Below are 20,524 nucleotides of genomic sequence, written 5' to 3' on the forward strand. Positions count from 1 at the left end.
ACTTCAGTCCATCCAGCTTCTCGCATTTTTCTCATACTTGTCATTTTCAGTGCAGAGCCTGTAGTTTTTAAGTTTGATGTTGTTGGTTTCTAAGAAGACAAATAAAGCCATCCATTAATTTCTGCACTAAATTTGATTAGTTGTGTATTTTAATTTAAAGAGAAACTAAGATACCTTTTTCGGTGTCATAGCACATAACTGCAAAGCAGAAGGATAATCTTTGTATAATTTCCTACAGATTTCTTCATCTGAAACTATGCTCTTAAAAAAAAAAAGTTAATTAATTCAGAAATTGCTTTTCTTTTACCTTGGAAATACTAGATTGTGAGAAAAAGTTAAATTATTATTATAAAGCATCTACAGCATCTACAAGCTTCAACATGAAGCATGTAAAAATTATTAAAATTATTTTTTATTTTATAGAGTAGTACTTATTTGCGATAGGGTTGCCCATTTGGTATACTTAAATTGTCTCCAGAAAAGACAATGAAATAAAAAGATACAGATACATTTTGTCCTGCTTATAGAACCTCACATCCTACATTCATTCTTAGATGTGGCAGTGTACATAACAAATCATTATAGCACACTATTAGTTTTAGAATTTTACCAGGAGGTCACTATGTTCAGAGCTATCTGACTGAGTATCCAACTGCAGAAGCACTTTTTGCTTTTTCCTCATATATCCTTCTGAAGGCAGATCTGTGCTTTCACTTTGCAGCTTACGTACTGGGGGAGTCTTTACAACATATGTCTAGGAAAAAAAAAGATCGTATCTAAAACTCCATTTTCAGTGGTTCTTCTAGAATGTAAAACTAAACCTATAAGCCAGGTTGCATCAAAGATCCAAACAAAAGCAAAAAATATAATATATTTTTTTGTATTGCCAAACAGGAAAAAGAACAGAAAGTCCCAAAGACTTTCACCATATCCACCCTCTATCTCATGGGCATATATTCAGTTCATACTCTGAATTACACAAAGAACACAAGCAAACCTACAGGAAGAAGTTTTCAGAAAGCCACTGACAGAGATACCAAGAATTAAACACACACACACACACACACTCTTAGAAGATAAACTTCTGTTTGTTTGCAATATTGAATCTTTAGAAAGGTTAAAACAAAAATTACCATCATTCTTTTGTTCCAATATAAACATTTCATGTGAGCTTTTGACAAGGTAGAACCATAAGGCTTTATGGTTATAACAAAGCAGTCAGGAACATACTGATAAATCTTACAGCTACTGATAATTCTTACAGCTAGACAAGCTTTTTTCTGTTTCATAAGCGAAAAACCTGCCCTTTACAAACAGACAATACTTTCTTTTAATAGTAAGTAAAAAACAACAATAACAACAAAAATTAGTCATGTTATTGAATTCACAGGCCCTCTTAAAACAAGTAGTTTTAGTCCCATTTACCAAGAAGGGAAGACAAATGAGGTAACAGAGTAAGAAAAATGGAACACAGTTGGAACCCTTTCACAAACTGTTTTCTAGTTATCACTGAAGAATTCATATATTCTTGTGGCCATCTACCTTTTAAATCCCTGTTTATCACAAAGAAAAATAGTGTTTCTAGAGCATTAAAAAATACACTCAAAGTACACCGTAAGAACTGTAAGTTACAAACCTTGAACATTGGACTGCACAAGGTACTTCTTGCAGGTCCTGAAGAAGTTTCTTTATTTTCCACTACATTGACTTTTATAGGAATATAATTTGGAGATGATCTTTTTTTTGAATCAATAGATGCAAAATCCAGATTTAGATGAGGTTTAGGAGTCTCAAAAAAGTGAGTCTGTATTTTCTAAAATGTAAAAAGGCTTAAATTAAGAGCAAATTGATGTCTTCTGTCCAGTAACATTTAACATGAAACTTCAACCAGTATGCATACATACAAATGTCATCAAATTCTATCATTAATTAATAATAAAACTAAAACTACCTTGTGCTTCTTTTCTATTTCAGGAACTGTATTTTTGGGAGGTTCTTTTGCAAGACTCTTCTAAAAAGAAAAAAAGGAAAAAGATGTTTTGTCATAGGAAGTAATAAATCTTACTTTAGTTGTTGTACACACGCTCAGCATAATTAAGCACACTCTTCATCCCCAAGATGCATGTCATGGCTGTCATTATTATAGTTCAAAAGCATGTCACATAGTGTTATATTAACAAAAAACGTACCTTTTCTTCTATTTCTGCTTTAAGCTGTTCCTCAAGGGATGACAGTTCACTTTTCAAATGCAGTAACTCATTTTCCTGAAGGCAATTAGATAATACAAACGTTAACTACTCTTAACCTGGAAAGAAAAAACTCAAAACAGACCTAATAAAGCACTAAATTCCTAAGATATTCATTATAAACATAAGCAAAATATCATCTGTTCAATACAGCTAACTTGCTAAGAGGTACCTAGAATTCATTTTCTGAATAATTCAACTTCTGTGAAGAGAAATGTCAGAAAGATACCAACTTTTGGGTAGACATTATAGCACTACACTTTTACAGAGTCTTGAGATATTGACTCTTAAAACTTTTCTCCAAGCTAAGCTTCCTAGAAAGGAAAAATGGAGGGAAAAAAGGCAACTTTTTCAACAAAAAGAATTTTTAATACTTGGGAGAAGGGGGAAAAAAGAAAACTAATAAAAAAATAACTTAACCGGGTGGTATGGTTAGACTATGTGCACTATCAGGAAAGGTGGGCACGAAAGCACAGCTTCCCCTATTTATTTTAAAAAAGAGCTAATGTTTGAACACACATTAGAGTCAGTAAGTAAATGCAGTACATGGAAATTGGTCAGTTATCTTCACTACTTTTCAGTGTAATTAAAGAAAAAAAGCATTTAAGAGGAAGAATTCTATTATAATATTTATACTGGAGCAGCATAGCAGCCTCTCTATTAAATTACTCACTGCTGAAGTGTCTGTCTTACCAAGGATCTTTTTTCTGATGACAGCTCATGCTCCTTTATCTTAAAAAGGTTTAATTCTGTATCTTTCTCTTCGACCATTTTATCATATTGGTGCTGCATTAAAAAAACAAATATCCAAAGCCTAATTATTTGACTAATTGTTATAATTATAGATATATCTAACCTTAAAACCTCACTTTTTTTCTTTTTCCAGATAAAACTACTTTGGAGCTGGAGAAAGCACTACGAACAAACATTTAGACCTCTGCAGACCTCTGCAGCACAACAGAAAATGTACAAGCAGTGTTATTTTGTAGGTGACAGACAATGACTTATCTCTAGGCAGCGATGTGTTTAAGCAAAGAAACAAAAAGTTAGCCATATTATTTTTCTCATAATGCTAAATATACTGCAAAATAGGTCAATTAAAATACATTTTGCTAAACTAAAGGCACTAAGAAGTTCTCATAAAACTGACAGACACATATTTTGACATTGACGCATATTGCATGAGGATAATATCAAATGAAGCCTGAATACAAAGAAATCCTGACAAACACAAAAATATATATTCCTTTATTCAGCCCAGATATAACATCTTGAAAAACACAACTTCAAAGGACTGCTGCCATAACCACACGTTATGTAAAGCATTTAGGGACCTATGATGTGACTAGTTCACATCCCTCCATGATTCCTAAAAATTTAGGTTTTATCTGCCAGTAGGCTTTTTTTTATTCTGAAAATGAGTTTATTTTTAGTTATTGAAAGTCAAGCACATGCTCAAACTCATTTCCAAGCATCAGATCTTTATTATCATTTGTAATACTCTGGCATTGAAACGTTTTTATTTAACACAGTATCACACACTACACATCACAGAAATCGTTAAAAATTCCCACCTTGTGCTTTTCCATAAGTGCTACCATCTCAGCAATCTTGTGTTGACATCGGACATCAGTTTCCTTCTGTATTACTGTTGCTTCATCAGCCAGTAACCTCATCTTTTCTACCTGTTAGTAGTAAGTTTCTTCTAATAATGAATAATTAAGAACAACATGCTAACAAAAATCTCAGTTTAATTTCTTCCCTCCCCCTGGGTGCAAGGTATAGTTTTCTCACGTAGTCTTTATTTTCTTTAAAGATCCTTCTCAAATCCTTCACCTTTTACACTTTTTTTTTTTTTTTTTTTTTTTTAAAGATGCCCCAGTAAAATCTAGGTCTCATGTAAAACCTTTTACCTGCGGCAAATAAGCGCAAAGTAGAACCCTGAGCAGTAAGGAATAACCGAGTAGCAATTCAAGCACTTTGCCCTAACATTTTTTGACATTATCCTCAAAACTGTAGGCATGAAAATATAAATATTAGGAACGTTATCATCTTATTTGCTTAAAGTATATTTGCACCAAGAATATAATTTCTGTGGACAATATCCTGACAAAAAGATTTTTTGGTTAGGTACTTATTTTTGAAGACATACAAAAATATTTCAATTTAAGAAGGTATGCAAGAATATTTCAACTTTCAACACTGTTGTGTTGTAACATTTGTTCACAGGCATGCAGTTCCATTCATGTCTATTAAACTGCTACATATGTGTGAGAAGTCTGGCCTATATAGCTTCATAAAACGTATCTTTGATAAGTTATACCACTTAAGAATTAAAGTTGCAGCAGTAACATTTAACAACTCTCACCTCTTCAAGAAGTTTATCTTCAGTTAGTTTTTTTGCTTCGATTTCTTTTTGATAGATATCAGCTGCGTCCTTATGTTGCTTGTTGATATTTTCTATCTCTAACTCTAATTTAGTCACCTTTTGAGAATGCAGAATTACTCCTGTTATTTATTCTTGAACAACTAAGCCCTTAAAAAATACTTCAGAACAGAATGAATGATGCTGTACTTTTCAGATATATGACTACACCCTTTCTTATTTATCATTCAGGTTTTCTCATAAAGAGCTGAATTTTATCCTGAAGACCATTTGATTGCCCTCAGAGCAGTCTACATCTATCTTGAAGTGTGGTAGACAAAACTGAACACTATTCTAATGAGAGACTCACCAGTGCAGAGCAGAAACTGCCTAAAATGAATAACATACCTATATTTTATTTGCTCCTTTTATTTTTCCAGTAGGAAGACATTACTGATAAATGTTCAGTATAATAGGGACTAAAAAAATAGGTATTTGGGGGAAGAGAATTCCTTGAAATGTGATGTCTATCTCTTACAAATGTCTGATACTCCATTTTCCAATGATAAAACATGTAACATCTTCCAGAAATTGAGTCCATTGTTGTCAAATGTTGAATGCTGTGTCCTAGCTCCATAAAAAAATTAAGCACATGCTTACCATTAATAACTGAGACTTAAGAAATACATTGTCTTTGCATTTGACCGTTGTCTTCTACATGAAGTTATATAAACCTACCTTCCCTTCATAAATACTTGTTTTCTTGATTTCTGCTGTAATTTTCTTTTTCATCACTTTATTCTGTTAAAATAAAATACATGCTAATGTTTAATAAATTAACAGAATCATGTAATAATGGCATAAATCAGTCTGGAATCCTCAAAATTCCAGTTCTCAATAAGCTGAGAACTCTCTCTTTGTTATCTATTTCTGCAGTTCAGGTTCCAGATCAATTCTCCAGGCAAAAAACTGCTCAGCTTCTTTACTAACTCTGTCTTTTATGCTTTGTGACCTTATGAAAGGCTTCCCTTCCATAAGACGAGGAAGAAACCCCAGGATGCATGGCACCTCTGCCTCCTGTGGTATGTGGCTTATATAGAACATCAATTTACTCCTGTGCTGTGCTATAAAGGAAGAATCGATGATATAATGACTTACTCATTCCAAAATCAGGGAGAAAATACTGCTGACAGGAAATATGTCATTACAAAAAAAATCCAGAGACAGATTTTGACATATTTCTATAATTATTTACAGTTGGTAAAGTATATGGATGATACCATGTGCTAACTTAAAATAATAAAAGTCCAAAACAATATTTCTATACCCGCATTAAAAAAAGCGAACAAAAACTTTAAAAGTAAATAAAACACCAGATAATTTACAAATCAAGTTAACTCCAAAGGTTATTCTTTAATTTGCTCAGAGGTAAGATTACAAAAAGAAAACGAAACAAAAAAGAAAATGCTATAAATTACCTAGCTATATCAAATTCATTACATCAGACTGTAATTGTTGAATAGCAGCAGTAACCACAAAATGTCTGCATGTTTTATGGATTTGTGACTTTAAACTGGGCCTACCTCTTGTTGCAGGCCTTCTATATACTTGGTTTTATTTTCCATCTGCTTCTTTAAATTATTCAACTAAAAGAGATATTTCAAACATTTGAAACATTGAAATAGCATTTATAGCAGTTTTCTAACAAACAACATGAGAAATTTTTGTCAAAGTGCTTAAACATGTACAACGCACTGGCTAGATTAATTTGTAAATTTGTAAGTCTGTAAACTTAAAACTGAACTTTAAAACTCTAATAATGTAAAATCTTAGCATGTGTTTTGGTCCCATTAGAAGTAATGGGGCTTGCACAAATTTACAACTTAATTTCCAAACTTTTTAAAGTTCATTTTTAAGTTTACAGACTTACAAATATGAAATACTGTTAGAATTTTGCTAGCCCAACGTAAGACTAATACTAATGAAATGGTTTGTTAGCAGCTTTGGAGCTTCACCACAAAAAATAAAATATATTTAAATACATGCAATCTTATTTGAAATACCAAAATTCTCTACTATTTCTGAAAAAAAATGAATGGTTATACCTTATTTTCTAGAATCTTCAACTGCTTTTCCTTTCTTGAAATTTCATTTTCAATACTTCTAGTCTGAAATTATAATAGTTTTTAAATCTGGTCAAAAATGACAAATAAATTAATACTTTATATTTATTTGTAGAAGATGGCTAAGATAACTATTCCATGCCGTGATTATCTTCTAATTTATTTTTATTTAAGTATTGAAAGCCAGCGTGAGAGTCTGTGTGAAAACAGAGTAAGAAAATAAAAATATTTGCATACAGCTATAAGTTCTACTACATACTAAAAGCTAAACCCTACCCCATACATCACTAAATGTTACAGATGAAAAGACGAAAAAAAAAGGGAGAAAAAAAAAAACAAAAAAAAAGGGGAGAAAAGAAAAAAGGAAAAAGAAAGAAATAGAAAAGGAAGAGAAAAAGAAATGGCTTGTTTGCATCCCTGAAATAAAACAAATCTGGTCTCATAAGCCTCCATGTAAAGATTAAATTTACTAGTGGAAGTCCCCGTCTTTTAAGAATAAAAGGTTAAGCATATGTACTTATGTTGATTTACTTAGTAACAGTGTTAAAGAGACAAAAATCTCTCCAAAAGGCTGTATCTCAAAAAAGCATCTGCAGGGAAAAAAAATCGAAATTTTACATTTATATTGTCCCCTATAGGTAATGTTATACTTTTATATGTTAAAGCACATGACGGTCATACATTTTCTTCACTTTCATCCAGTTTACTTTTAATCTCTTCACCCTTCTTTGCCATCTTTTCCTTCCAGGACTCTAGTTCATTTCTAAAGGCCAAATAAATGAGTATTAGTAAAAATTTTAAAACTTCAGAGTTCTTTCACTGCTATTGAAAAAAAGAGATATTTTAGTTTCTAAAAGAACTTGCTTTGTTAAAACAACTAATATTCATGAGAGTTTGATAAGCTGTTCACCGAAAATATGCAAAAGTGAGTGGTAGGTTAAAAAAATGCCTACTAGATATTAAGTACGGGAAAAAAATCTTATATCTTCAGTGAAACATATTCTAATCTTTAAGACTGTAAAGTACATACGAAATATGGAAGGCTGCTCATTAATGCAGCTTGGGTGAGACAAAGGCTGGGTGAAAGGTTAATGTTTAGTCATTTATTTTTTTACCACATTTCACCCGTAATTTCTATTTGCTTTTTACTTTCTTCACAAATAGCATAATCCAAAAATACTACTAGAAATCACGTAACACAGCATATGAGCACACTACTAACATTAAGTACTGATAGAATCAAGATTATTTCTTTAAACAATATTATCCTTTAATATGATTTCTACTTGCCTCAACTGGCTGTTTTCTTCTTCCAGGTTTTCTAATAACTTCTTTGTATTTTCTTCTTTTTTTCTGTTATCCTAGGAAAAGGCATATGCAAGTAAAATGAGTAAAATGCAAAGTGAGAACTCTGATAGTATCTCAGTCTACCTTATTACAAGGGTAATTACACTTACTTTTATTTTTAAATACAAATGCAGTTTCAAATATATCCTATGATTTATATGTTCTCCTTCAAAAACAGATAAGAGTTTATAACTTGCCTCACAACTTTCTTGCAGCTTCTTGAGTTCTGCAGCTATATGACTTTTCTCCTGTGCTATCTGCTCCTTTTCTAATAAAAGCTTACTGAAATCCACTGTTAGTTGCTCATTCTTTAGCCTAATTTAAAATACAGGGTCAGAGAAAAATGAACACGTATTTTCAAATTTCATTTTAAGTCCAATTTAAATGTTACAAACATATTATAAAAACTGTCACAAAAAGTTCAGGCCTGCGTCTGCAAATTCAAGCTTTTTAACAAAATTAGTATAGAGCAATAGTGATGTGAAGAGGTTCTCAAAGGAAGAGGAGGAAAGAAAGTGAGAAACAACTTTCAAATAATGGTTGCTGGAAAAGACCTAGTCCAACATCCAGCTCAAAGCAGGGTCAACATTCCGAAGTACTTTCGCTTCATGTTAATTCATACAAGTCACAGAGATACTGAACAATTACATGCATAAAAATATAAAAATATATTTTATTAATGTAAATATATAAAGGCTGTCATACTGTGCGCTTAAGTTCAAACATTTTAGAAAAAATTATCTCATAGTATATTACAGTGACTTCTGTGTAGCAGAAATATATCAAAGAAATGCAAAATTTTCAGAAAAGATCGTACATCTTCTGTTCAAGATCTGCATTCAGTGTCATAATCTGTTTTAAACAGGCTTCTTTGTTTTCCAGTGTGTCAGTCAGCTGTACTTTCAAATCAAGTATTTCCTTCTGCAGAAGAAAGTGTTGAGTGTACATATGAAAATCACAATTGATTAAAGCTGCCAGAAATTAACAGACAACATAAAGCTTCAAGTTAAAATGAAACTGCAGACATGCCATAAATTAACCAGTCTGTATCCCTACATCTCTGTAGGGTAAATGCATGTGTGAGGTACCTAATTCTCACGTGTACTGTGTCTTCCTATTATATACTCCAACTAAATACTCTGCTGAAGTTACTTTTCTCCAAGCATTTAAATAACAACATACAAAGACACTGTTGCCTTATACATCATGTTTTTGTTACTTAAAATTAAAACAAACCAACAAAAAAAACAGCATTCTAGTACTGTAAGTTAGTATAAGCACACGTCTTGCATGCATGCTGAACTATGATGTAAAACTCTTCCCTTAGAAATGGGGAATGTAATATAACTTATTTTATAATATGTAAATGCTTTGAATACTATTTCCTCTGAATCTCTAGTGATACAGTGCTACTACACATAGGCAGTTGATTTAAAACACACAAAGTATGTATGTTTGTGTATCTGTGCATGCATGTGTGCACACATGTATGAATGCAGTGGGTATGTTTAATTTTCAAACACAGCAGATAACAAACTTCTAGAGTTTGTTGATGGCACAAACAGATGACACACGTGAACATGAACAAGACCGTAAACTCTCAATAAAAGGAAGAGGAAAGGGATGTTTCTTCTAACATCCTTAATACACTGACTGTAGGAATGTAATATATAAGTATATATTATTCTATATAGCATCTACTACCACATTGTAAGGAGTGCAGTACTGTTGCACTGGCCACACTCATGAAGACATTTCCTATATTCTTATATTCAAGCACTGATGTGTAATCTAATAATTTATTAAAACAAATTATAATCGCCCTTTTTTCAGACCTCTCTAACTTGGAGAATATTTTTCATTTCTTTTTCTCTCTCCTCCAATTGTTCAACAGTAGTCTCAAGATATTGTTTCTCCGTTAGAAGTCCTTGAACTTTTTCCTATTTAAGAACATTAATAAAACTCAGTTTACGAAATTGCATGTTCAGTATATGTACAATAAGCAACTTATATAAAAAAAAGGAAAAAAAGCAAAAAAGGTAATCTTTCTATCCAGAGGGAGCAGTATTTGAATAAGCGTTAAAGAAGCAGCAAAGGACCACAAAGCTCAAGACAAAGAGAAACAAAACAAAACAAGCAAAACAGTGGGAAAAATAAAGTCCTTCAAAAACAGATGAAATACTTAAAAAGACAAGTGAGACACTTGATAGGGTAAGCAACAATATGACAGATCAGAAAGTGTTTCACAGGGCATTTAAGCTACTTAAAATGCAAGAGAGACTTCATATGAAAAGTAAATGCCATGAGACTAGTAAAAGAAAGAATATTTACCAGTGTTTCTGATAGCTCTTCTAGTTGCCTTTCTTTGTCACACTTTATTTTAGTCATCTCTTCTACAGCAAATGCAATGTAAAATTTATTAGGCAGAAATAATTTTATATAATTGTCAGACAGTACAAAGCATTGGTCCCTTAACAGTACCCAGTTTGCAAGACTCACTTCATTAAGTTCAGAAATCTTAAAGCTAAACCTAAACCTATCTTATGACTTTACTGAATGGCAGAACTGAAAGAATTATTCAAAAAGACATTAGAGAACACTTATCTGAAGAGAAGCTAACTGTTCATTTAAAAAAGATTCAGACTCTATTATATTTTCTACAATCCTGGTTTCAAGTAAACATGGATTGTAAAAATGTCTATGACAAACTAGTCTCAGTATTCGTGCATATGCACTTCTACAAAAAAAAAAGTTGTACTATATTCAGATAGTCATATGGATATGCTGAAAAAGAAACCTATATACTAGCAAATTAATTTGAAATGTGTTTTCTACGTGCACCTTCACACTAATGGTGTTTTCACAACTACAGGACATCAGACTCATTTTTGCTCTGGGAAGTATCACAGTCTTATCTCATCTTGGTCCAGAAAACCAACCGCAGTTTGAACAGTTTTACCATAAAATGCCCTCAATGCATCGGAAATCATGAAATCATATTTCTCATCTATCATTTATAGACTAGAGATATTTAGAAACACCTGCTGCACTGGGGTAACAGTGCTAAAGGTAGGTCTGGGGCTAAGGAGTGCCTATCTAGGAATCATAGGATAGCAAAACAATATTTAAAGACATGCAAGAACTGAGGGCAGATCCTAAAGAGTCCCTGTATTTCCTGGAATAAGTGACACAAATATCGTAAATAACACTTTGGAGATGCTCCGTTAAAAAGGAGAAAAAAAGGGGGAAAAAATCACTCAGGAGTTATATAGTATGATATTCAGCATCAGAGGACCACAAGCTACAACACAAGATTCTAAAATGGATACTGCACAGGGATGGTATATTTTCAGTAGCATTTACCTTAGCTTAGTTTATTTGCTTTTTTTTTCCCTACAGACTTACCTAGTTCACCACATTTCTTTCTGAGCTCCAGTGTAAGCAGTTTGGACTCATCTTCATACTTCTTCAATCTAGGAAAATCATATGGCTTTTTTCATCCGTATAGTACACAGGACTAGATTTGAAAGTTTAATGATAATAAGACGAAGTCCTACTGCAAGCATTTTAAATACATCTGCCTTTCAACAAGCAGATGATATAACTATCTGCAACAAGTATCAAAATACACTATAACAATTCCTGAACATCAGATATAAAAATAAACTAATACATACACATAGGATTATGAAAATCAGAGATCAAAAATTTACTTTCTCATCAACCAGGATAACTACCAAATACATATATATACACGCATGTATATTTAGACCATAAACTCATCTACCTAGAAGACACATTAATGCAAAGTACCTCAAAACACCGATTCTTAAAATACTTGGTTTGATAAATTACTAAAAATACTGTTCTTTTCTTATACTTAGAAGGGTTGATTTTAGTTGCTATCAAGTTCTTTGACAAATACATAATTTTTAAAATTTTGGACAACCTGGAATAATAATAGTGCTTGGTATTAAACAGTACTATTATTAGATAAGGAAGAATATCATTCTCACTAAATGTTTTACTTTTTAAGAAGGATTTTCAAGTACTGAATGAGATTATTTAGCTAAGAGTTGCACCTACATAGTCAGAAACCATAACCATCTTTATGTGTTAAACCTAGGTACTGTAGTTCTACAGTTATTACTATTAAAAAAGTACACCAGATCATACACATAATTTAATTTTATTCACACAGCACATAATCTAGCACTTTATCCTTAAGGTCACTCTATGAATGTAAACTGCTTGGTTTACCTGTTTTGTTCTTTTTCCAGTACACTTTTCAAATTAGAAATTGAAGTTTCAAATTCATCTACCATGGATGCATGCAGCGCCTTAGTTTCTTTACATTCTTCCATCTGAGCTTCTTTTTCTCCAGTGACTTGAATTAATGTTTTCACTGCAGTCTGCAATTCAGTTTCTAAGCTCTTCTGAACATCCTTTAAAAAATATTTAAAAATTCTATATATGTGCTTTCACAACTACCTACAATTAAAGTTCTATATGTGAAGTATCAGTAGTTATTTTTCAATTATTTATGCAATCTACTTATACTAGAAAATTATAAACAATCTCTACCTCTGTCTTTTGCAATGAAACTTTAGCTTCTTCTAGTTCTGCCCTCAAATGATCCTGAATAATCTGGGATTCTTTTAACATCTTCCCTTCATGTCCTATGCAGAAATATACATGCTTACATTTAATAACTTGTTTAATAAAAGTACTTGCATTTCTGTTTTAGAAATAAATACATTCCTACAACTTATTAAAGCTACATAATATGCTTATCTAAACTGTTGAAGAAAAAGATGCTTATTCAAGTAAGTTTCCTCAATGATATATGATTATAAGTTTGCAAAACTGAAGGAATTATCTCTTTGCAATTTTCAAAAACTTTCATTATTTGCCCAATAACAACAACAAAAAATGCTTCAAAAATAATTGCTCTTCCTGTCCCAGTCATTCCTTTGCCTTTTTCTTAATAGGATTCTATTTAAATAGAAAAGCTGCAGTGTTTGGGAGTGCCAGTGGGGAAGGGTTATTTGGTGAAGATACGAATGTATGTCTAGGTGAACAAAGAACAATGCAACCATTTATGGACTAGTGAATAGCTATTAGATATTAAGTCCCTTCACTAATTTTACATGAAAGGATTCAATCCAGTAACTAGAAAACAATATTGTATCTCTTATCATTTTTATTGTACTCATACAACTGAAATGGAACAATTCCCATAATATAGGCATTGTTACACAATGTGCTGATAAAAGTTATTTGTTATGGAAAAGGAATGATGGGGTATATAGCAGTTTTATAGTGGCATAACTATATTCACACCAGGTTTATTGACAAGCAAAATGAGAAGAAAAAAATCCCTCACCATGAAACTGCCATGTCAGTAGGAAAACAGACTGTAGCATAAGACCTAAGAGAAAAATCACTGATCGGAAATAAGGGCCTATATTTTATACCTAAGCAGATTATACTAATAATTCAGATCTTAAATCCCCAACTTCTGATCCACACAAGACTGATCTGCAAGGTCCCAAAGATGTGCTTATGAATAGTAACAAGTTAACATTATCATGATGCTGTTTCCAGTTTTTCTTATCACCAACAATATTTTAATATAATTGAGTTCATTCTTACTTGCTGTTTCTTCTAAGTCATCAATCTTACTTTTTGATTCCTGCAACTGAGTTCTGATATTTCTTATGATTTCATCTTTTTCACCGTTCTGTACGGTCAAGACTGATATCTAACAAAAGTAAAGTTATATTATAATCAAGTCTAGAAAAGATGACAGATTTGTATCTTCATTTGTTTGTTAAATATAATTAGTATTCAAGCTGGTATCATTCTATTTAAATAAGGTGACTTTACCCAAATATTGGTCATGTCATTCTTTAGATAAAAAAAGTCAGTTCAAAATCAGAACATGAGTTCCAACAGATTAAGGATGCTGGCGCATAACTAAAGTCAGAAGTCCCAAACTATGGAACACAGTTCTAGCTGTTACTTCTTTTATATTTAGTGATGCTCTGAAACACTCCTTGCCTCTTTCTGATGAGGCATCCATCTTCAGATGAACCAAAAATTCTTGACCTTTTCAGCCACAGACTCAGGCCCTGCTTTTCAGTCAACTGCTTACACAAATCATCAATTCTTATCATATTTAATTTCTTCTGCCAACTCCGTCTTCCTTCATAGCTATCTCACAATCAATGCCAAAAATCTATTCCGACCTCAAGCTTAAAACCTCTCTTATCAGCTCATGCAGCAAATAAAGGGGGCTACAAGGGCTGATGAATGCTTTGCTAATTTTGTGCTTCTGCACAAGGCATTTTTATACAAGCAAGTTTATGTATAAAGCATAGGACAAAGATTCAGCGTTTACATGGTGCTTTTAAATCCTGTTACAAAGATATCTCTCATTACGATACAGCAGTCTAATTCATATTTTATCCCAAATAATATAAGGATCACACATTTAAAACGGCATTTGCAATGTTAACTTTCATCCTTCCAAAAGCCTATTTTATAATCAAATCACTTTTAAAATAATTATTTTCTTTTCATGCATCAGTAAGTCATGAAAGCAAAAGAGTTCGAATATTAGTTTAAGAATCTGTAGGTTCTACAAAAACAAACCTGTTTTTCTTTCACACTGACTTCCAGTTCGTATTCTTTTTCACACTTGTCCAGCTTTTCTGCTTCTTCTTTTACTTTTGAGATACAGGAGTATCAATAGTTAATTTACTAATTAAAATATACTTTAAGTTAAACTTAATTTCCATTGTAAGTAAGCGGGACTCTCACATTTGAAACACATCTCCAGTCTGGTGTTCTCTGCTTGCACACGAAGTTCTTCAAATGCCATTATCATCCTCTAAAAACAACACTCAATATGTATATTCACATAGAACTAAGTACTTTCCATAACAAACTACTACAAGCTCCTATTCGTATGTATATGCTTTTTAAAAACTAAATTCAGAGTAAACAATTTTGAATTAAAACACATAATTATTAGAAGATAGAAGCATAAACAGCTATGTGCTCAAGACAAACTAGTTCAGGGATATTTTCACTTGTCCATGTTTGTAGGTCCCTAGCACAACAGACAAACTGTTGTGCATTTCCTAGCTGCCTAGCTACTAAACTAGGTATAATTAATATTTAACTGTTGCCCTGCATGCTCTTTGATTCCCCTTAGTATTGGATTCATCACACTCACAAAAAAATGCCTCACGTTTCTTAAGTATAAATATAAAATGCTCTCATTTTTCATAGTGGAAAAGTTAATAATAAAAATATAACGGCTTAAAGCAATTTGCAACATTGCAAGAAAAAAAACAAATCTTCCTCAAGCCAAGGAAGCAAATTAACGAAAGATTTAATATTCACACCTTATTTTTCTTATTCCACACATAATCATCAGTTTTTATCATCTTGTTATTGCTGTAGCTTATTCAAAACTGAAAGTTTTTATGCAAGTGTACTATATTTTTCACCACAGAAATTTAATTTCCCATTAAAGTTCTATTTCTGCAAATACCAAGAATGTTTCAATCCTGCTGAGTCATCTCTATTATACATATACACATATGTACATACCCACGTGTGTATAAGTATCTACATGTGTATTTATTACATATTTAAATTATACAAAAAGGTGTCTCTAGAGGAAAAAAAAAAAGTGGGATTGACTTGATTTTTGCTCAGAGATGATAGCCAAGTACATTATTTCACTACAATGAGAGACCTACATCCTACACTCGGTTTTCCCCTCTACCTAACTGTGCCAATACTCGGTTCCCACCTCCAGGAAAATGCCTCAGTGAATCCCCCCTCAACTTTTTGCTGAAGCTGACACAATGTGCAGAAAGGACTGTAAGGACAAGAGAAATGAGCACATACTGAAATACAAGAAATGCCACTGAAATACCATTTAAAAAAGACTTCTTTAGTGTAAAAGTGATTGAACACAGGTAAAGGCGGACTCAGAGAGGATACTATTCCATCCTTGGGAGATATTCAAAGCATGACCTGACACAGGACTGAGCAACCTGCACACCTGACCGTGCAAGGGACTGGACTACACGAACTGCAGAAGTCCCTGCTACCCTGTACTATTCTGTGAAATCAGTAGATGAGTGAAAAGGAGTACAAAACAAAGACAGAAGCTAGGGAAGTCACCTAACACTAAGATCTACATACTCCAAGCGATTGTTAATGCATTTTATCCAGTAAATCTGTTGCATGCAATACAACAGCAATACTTCAAGAGAGACTGAAAAATCAGAGTTCCAGTGTCCCAAACTGGGAGGGGTGGGGAAGGGTGTCCAAAGTTTTATCCGCTGTTTGACTTGAATAACAAACATATGAACATACATATGTAACTCAGATCATATGCCGAGCAAACTCGGTAAGCTACATCACTTACTTCAACGTTGTTATTAAGTTCCACATACAGTTGTCTTGTTTCTTCTCTTTCATGTTCATCTATCAAAATAACAATGTACTAAAAAGTTTTACTTTGAAAAAGAACTTTAGCTGTCCAAGCCATCCTGCTCAACAGCAATGCTAAATTCCGAAGAATTATGTATTCTTTTCTTATTTTAGCAAGTCAGTGTGTGCCAAAGGTTATACAATCCAAAGAAAACGTATTTTCCATTGAGATATTAAGCAAGCTCAGCTTTTACTTTTTTTTTTTTTTTTTTTTTTGCAGGAGGAATGTAATTCTTTATCAATTTATATAAATATTAATAGTATCAATGCTATTAAATAATACTGCGCTAAAATGTCATGTATTTGAAAAGTGGTTATAAAGGTTCTGTATTTACTTTCAGCAGACATCCATACAACTATGTTCTATCTCCATCTTTTTATTTGAACAATTCCGGTTTCATAATGCTATTGATGCTATATCGTAATACTGATGCTATTTTTATTCCTCAAGAAAACAATTCAGGATAAATCAGAATGTAAGAGTAAGAAACAGTTAACCAAGAAATACAGTGAATCTATACACAGGTGTTTGCAGAGGCAAAACAAAAAAAGAGGCAGTCCCTTCGGATATATCTAAGATAAAGTCAGCAGAAGATTATTTAGATATTAAAATAACAATTCTGGATTTGATATAGATTAAAATCTCAAGTCAATAATATATTTTAATACTTTTTAAAAAAAGTTTCATTTACTCAATCAGCCTTCTGGTGTTGGTCAATTTAGTGCAGGCCTAACTCATCCAGCCATAATAACGCTATTTCCTCTAGTCTGCTAGAGGAAATAGAAAAGATAAGTGGAGTAGATTCAGCTGCCTAAAAACAGGCATGAAGTGCCATCTGACATGACCTAAAATATCCAAGGTACCTGGATGGGACTGACAAATGTGACAGGGCTTGAAAAGATCGGCATTCTTCTGGCTAATCGATATTATTCATGGTAGCTGAAAATTTGTTTCAAAGTTTCAGCAACTGAATTTCCCCAGTCATATAATCTTTAAACAAAAATCAAACTAATGTTAGAAGAAAAGCTTTGAATTTAGCACCACAAAAACACAGACACTAAATTTCACATCTAAATTTCATTCTGATCCACTGAGCCACACACATTTTATCCCACCTGGAAAATAACTCGGAACAAAATGACAGCCTTTTCCTTAAAAAAAAAAAAAAGCATACAAATTTATAGAAAGCGAGTACTTTGATAAATAAAGATTTAAATAGCATTTACATTTGGTGGACTTCTCCGTGAAACGAGCACAGGTTTCCTTGAGCAGATTACACATATGCTTTGAAGCACTGTTTCTGGAAGAAGGAAAAAATACCTTAATATGTTTTTTTCAGGGATGATGGTACTTTGCATACATAAAATAATGACAATGTAAAAGCTTGATGAGCTTAACAATTTAATACCTATTTTTAACTGCCCATATTAATAGTTCTTAGCAAGAAAACTTCATTTTTACAAAAACATATTTAAATGTATTACTTACTCTTTTAAAAGATCCTTATTTTCACATATTTCATCTTCAAGTTTTAAACTTAGTTTTTCATTTTCAAACTGATTTTAAGGGACAAGTACAGAAAGATACAGTTATTGAAAAACATTCCAGAACTGGAACTTTCACTTTTCAAGTCTCACATTAAAATGTTTTTTCTGCATCAGAAAATAGAAATCCATTTTATCGGAAATGACATGCTGAGCAATCTTTTGTTACAGTTTGTTCAAAGATAATAAAAACCCAGTAATTTACCAGCAATTGAAATACTTAAGGTGTGTATCCATAGGTACACTCACGCAACTTTGTGAATACACATTTTCACAGGACAAAAATTAAGCTCAAAGACAAAGGGCTATCAAAGATGTTCAAACTAGTTAATTAAGATCTGTCTATTTAATTTAGGCATTCAATAGTACAATACTGGCCTGCAATTCTTGAATGGCTTTACGCTGTGCTTCAATAATCTTTCTATTTTCTTGCAATTTTCTCTCTTTCTGCTTCAGTTCTGATTCTACAGTTACTTTCCATCTCTTGATCTTCTCAGCCTCTTTGTAGAGTTTTGAATATAATTCATTCATTGTTTCTCTACTCTATTGAAAATTCAGAATTTAATCTCAAATACTATTTAATCAACATTTTAGATACACACTTATCTCAGAAACATCAAAGGAATATTTTTCGTCACAGATAGTGGTACAAGCATCTATACAACCAAGAAAAAATTTAATGCATTCATTGTGCATGTATCAACACACATCACAGAAGTAAGGAACACAAATAGAATGCAAATGAGCACAAAACACCCCACGGACAGTCTGAAATTTTAGCTATGATATCATTTAAGGTTATCCTTTTATTCTGGCTGCATCGATGTATCATTACAATCATGACTGTATTTTAATAGCTACTAGGGATAAAAGAAGTTTGGTCCTTGGGAGATGAAAATGATTACACAGACAGTTAGAAATAAGTTCAATTTTATTGCAGCAAACAGCATTCCATATCCGGGAAGCACAGTCAGCTCCTACTAATAATTAGCTTATTCAAAGTTGCAATAAGGCAGAACAATTTCAGTAAAAAGGCCAAGAAAAACAAACGAATGCTTGAGGAAGCCACTCCACTAAAATAATAAAGTCAAAAAAACCAACTGGAACAATTTTTCTAAGACTTCTCTAACTTGAATGCTTTTGTCTTTCAATGGATTTTTTAGAACCAGGTTCACAAAGATATTTAAACATCTTTATTACCAAAATCGTATTCTAATTAATCTTAAAACTCCTAAAATCCCCAGGCACTTAAAAAAATAAAAGAAAAAAAGAAAACTGCCTTCATATCTACAAGTTTACCCCTAGGCATGTTTACTACATCTTAAGTACTTTCTCTAAATAATATAGAATTAAACAGGTGATACGGAAAATAATTCTTCCTCTCTGTCTAACCTATCCACGGGATGGTGCTTATGAAACTGTTTCAAGAACAAATTAAATATTAGGAAGCCCTAAGAAAACAAATTTCCAAAGTATGTACTTAACTGACCTCTTCATCTATATCAGACCAAGGTTTTACTTGCTTTGAAATTGCATCTGGAACATGGACAGATTTTGATAAATCTATTAAAAAAGCAACAATAACAGAGTAACAGGTATGACATTGTGAAGTTAGTCATGAAAAACATTCAAGATGATAGTCAAATAATCAAAATATATATATTGTGCAAGATTAATGTTCATTTTAGGCTTACCTGAATCAGTGATTTCATCATGGTTGGGTGCACTTGTCATTACAAAGGGCAAATTAAAATCATCACCCGGGCATTTGCTAAAACCCTGGATAAAGTTAAAAATTAGCTTCTTATAGTTAAGTTTGAAAAGCAGGATTACAAATCCCAGAAAAACAAACAAACAAAAAAAAACAACTAAAGTGAAAACAGAACTTTCCATTAATAAATCAACTGCAGAGTATTTTAAAAGCACAAGATAATGAAAATCCTTTTGATCTCTCCTGATTGCTTTCTAACTCACTGTGGTTTTTAGAACTGTCTGTCCTTTGTAGTTGGCTTTATAAACTAGACTATCTGTGACCCTAGAAGTGGATGTTTTTCATTAGTTATAAAGTAATTTGCTATTACATGCTTGTTCACAGTTGCATGGTAAAAAACACATTAAGCCAAGTGATTTTTTTCCTTAAGTCCAATATTTATGTTTTTTTTTTCTTCACCAATAATATTTTCTGAAATGGACCTGATAAACTTCTGTGCCTTTTAGCACACCTTGGCAAATCAATTTTTCATGCTAAAATTTTGTCTGGTACACAGCATAATTAATCACTTTCTGTCATATTTGAATCTAAGTATATTCAAAAAGAAATCTCAGCATGAAAAAACTTGTGGAATTCAGAGCATTTAGAGCCTAGTGACAGCACACTTTCA

At 32.3% G+C, this 20,524-nt stretch overlaps 1 protein-coding gene across 1 annotated transcript; it reads right to left on the bottom strand.

The window, feature by feature from the left end:
• Positions 1 to 957: 957 nt before the first annotated feature.
• On the bottom strand, positions 958 to 20,246 carry LOC148594311 (synaptonemal complex protein 1-like). Its single transcript, XM_088526918.1, has 23 exons — positions 19,838 to 20,246; positions 19,633 to 19,679; positions 18,088 to 18,155; positions 17,826 to 17,899; positions 16,534 to 16,592; positions 14,907 to 14,976; positions 14,739 to 14,812; positions 13,737 to 13,845; positions 12,666 to 12,760; positions 12,342 to 12,526; positions 11,487 to 11,554; positions 10,413 to 10,474; positions 9,926 to 10,021; positions 8,025 to 8,095; positions 7,416 to 7,497; positions 6,717 to 6,779; positions 5,350 to 5,412; positions 4,615 to 4,731; positions 3,821 to 3,931; positions 2,940 to 3,032; positions 2,190 to 2,264; positions 1,952 to 2,011; positions 958 to 969 (listed from the first exon to the last, which is right to left on the bottom strand). Exons 1-23 carry the CDS (start codon positions 20,034 to 20,036, stop codon positions 958 to 960), a joined length of 1,953 nt encoding a protein of 650 aa, XP_088383044.1. The 5' UTR covers positions 20,037 to 20,246.
• Between the last annotated feature and the right edge of the window lie 278 nt (positions 20,247 to 20,524).

This window comes from Tinamus guttatus, unplaced genomic scaffold, assembly GCF_059628265.1.
Source record: "Tinamus guttatus ecotype Peru unplaced genomic scaffold, ASM5962826v1 Tinamus_guttatus_pri_ptg000259l, whole genome shotgun sequence".
NCBI lineage: Eukaryota > Metazoa > Chordata > Aves > Tinamiformes > Tinamidae > Tinamus > Tinamus guttatus.